The following is a 2,500-nucleotide window of genomic DNA, read 5'->3' as shown; positions in this document are numbered from 1 at the left end:
TTAAGACTATTGAGATGCACCCCCCCCAGTCTCGCTGCTACCTCTGGGCAGTGACTTGGTACACAGAGAGATAGGTGGTTAGATAGGCAGGGGCAGAGAGGCTCTTCACAATGGGAATCTGTGGTGTGGTGGGATTGTGCTGGCTTGACCTCAATCCCACAACTGAACTGATGCTTATAAAGCAAATTTCCACAGCTGAGTGGTTTGAGCTTTTCATGGATAGAATCCTCTATTCTCTCCTCCACCTAATCCTCCTCATATCTCATCCTTTATTTAACGCAGGGAAAGAGAGCCTATTTAGATGGATATCTCTGTGTACGACCAGTCTAGGCAGGAGAGTAGCAGCCGGCTTTACAATGCTAGTAACACAGTAGTAAGACAAACACGCACGCACACACACACACACACACACACACACACACACACACACACACACACAGCGCACACATCACACACAGCACACACAGCACACACACAGCACAGTGAAACCTCTCACCCTCTCCTCCTCCACTTCCAGGTCGAGCTGGGAGCTCCCTGACCTACGCGACGGCAAGATCGCGGCCATCAGCGACTCTGACGGCGTCAACTACCCGTGGTACGGCAACACCACGGAGACCTGCACCATCATGGGCCCCACCAAGAAGGACACCAAGTTCACCGTCAGCATGAACGACAACTTCTACCCCAGCGTGACGTGGGGCGTGCCGGTGAGCGACAGCAACCTGCCGCAGCTCCGCAGCATCCGCCGCGACCAGAGCTTCACCACGTGGCTGGTGGCCATCAACCAGGCCACGGCCGAGACCCTGGTCCTGCAGACCATCCGCTGGAGGATGCAGCTGCACATCGAGGTGGACCCTGACAAGCCCCTGGGCCAGAGGGCCACGCTGAGGGCGCCTGTGGCCCAGGAACAGCCTCACATCCTGGGCAAGAACGAGTCCATCCCCTCCAACGCCATGGTCAAGCCCAACGCCAACGACGCTCAGGTGCTCATGTGGCGGCCAAAGACCGGGGACCCCATTGTGGTCATCCCACCCAAATACTGAACCCCCCCCCCACTACCAGGAGGGGGTAATATGCTCTTCCTCCCCTCTCTTCTTTATCTCTCTCTCTCTCTCTCTCTCTCTCTCTCTCTCTCTCTCTCAGCTCTTCCCTTTGGCTCTTTTCCTCTCCTCCTTTTTTATGAACTGAGAGAGAAAAAGAGAGAGAGAGTGAGAGAGAGAGAGAGAGTGAGAGAGAGAGAGAGAAACAAGGACATGACCAGCTTGGAGAAAGAGGGCAGTTGTTGCCTATAAGTAGGAGCTGGAGCTTAACTTTGATAACTGGAGTGAACAAACTGCAACCATTCTACCTTCAAATTGGGTCGGGTCACACTGTGCTAAATGAAGTCATTGCAAAAACAAAAAAAACAGACTTGCATTTTTTTTGTTTTATTGACATTTTCTTTTGAGGGGGGAGGGGGTGGTTGGGGGTCTTGGGGTGGGATGGATGGGATGGGGCGAGTGTGTTGTAGGTTGAAAAAAATCCCATAGTATTTATTTTCATGTTAACATACATGTATACATGCACAAAGTTTGCGTATACCAGTTATGTTTTTATTCATGGTCTGGGAAAGAGTGCATTTTTTTTGTTTGTTGTTGTTGTGAATAAGTGCTATTTTGTGCTCCACATGAGTGATATAACGTGTATACGAACCACATCGGGGTGACATATGTAGTTTTAGTACTTTTTTAAACATGCAAGACATTCAATCCATGCTGCCTTAAGTTTACATCGCTTTTCCACTGCAAACGTTTAGCCTTAAACAAAGTGCAATGCAGTATCCGTCCTCACCTGTCCTTTCTTCCAGACTGTTGGTGCTGGTGTGTGTGTGTGGGTCCAGGACTGGAACACTGGCACAGGAAGGAAAGGGTTAAAGGAACTGAAATGGTTCCTAAACATGCTAGAACCCTTTTTTTTACTTACATAGAACATACATAGAACACTCCATAGAACATTGTATAGAACACTCATTCAAACAAACCCATGTCTGTCAGTGGAAGGTTGGTTATAGTTCAACACATCAGGTCTATACAATGACATATTATGTAAAGCTTGGTTGTGTAAAGGGTTTTTCTGACACCATTCAATCACTCATATTTCTCTGCTTAACCCCCGTGCTGACATTTTGACTGATACGGACGTCAACAACCTCTGTTTAAAGAGGTAGAGAAGATACATGTCTTCCATCCTTCTATCTCTTTTATCACTGCTCCCCCCCACCTCAGGCCTGGTCTTTATACACACACTTCTTCTCCCTTCTTGTCCATCCATCCATCCTTTCCCCCTCCATCCCCTCTGCCTTCCTCCTCTTCTTGCCCTTGCTGTCAGTTTGAGAAGCCAGCACTTAATCAATACTGTTATTGATAAGCAATCATAGCAGGTAGCTGGGGACATGAGGATGTGTTTCATAAGCAGGGCAATATGTTATATATCTCTTCTTTTCACTCTTTCTCTACTCCTA

General features: G+C 48.3%; 1 protein-coding gene across 1 annotated transcript in view; it reads left to right on the top strand.

Moving 5' to 3' along the window:
* The window catches only part of fam78ab (family with sequence similarity 78 member Ab), a gene marked incomplete at its 3' end in the record, with an annotated part of 5,517 nt that extends 4,474 nt beyond the window's left edge, over positions 1-1,043 (top strand). Inside the window, exon 2 of the mRNA XM_080528318.1 lies at positions 518-1,043. Within this exon, the coding sequence (XP_080384444.1) occupies positions 518-1,043 (526 nt within the window). The remainder of the gene's footprint in view (positions 1-517) is intronic.
* Between the last annotated feature and the right edge of the window lie 1,457 nt (positions 1,044-2,500).

The sequence above is a fragment of the Nansenia antarctica genome (assembly GCF_963989245.1).
Source record: "Nansenia antarctica genome assembly, chromosome: 4".
In the NCBI taxonomy this organism is placed as follows: Eukaryota; Metazoa; Chordata; class Actinopteri; order Argentiniformes; family Microstomatidae; genus Nansenia; species Nansenia antarctica.
The sequence above is the reverse complement of the archived record's forward strand: the minus strand, read 5'-3'. Positions and strand labels throughout refer to the sequence as shown.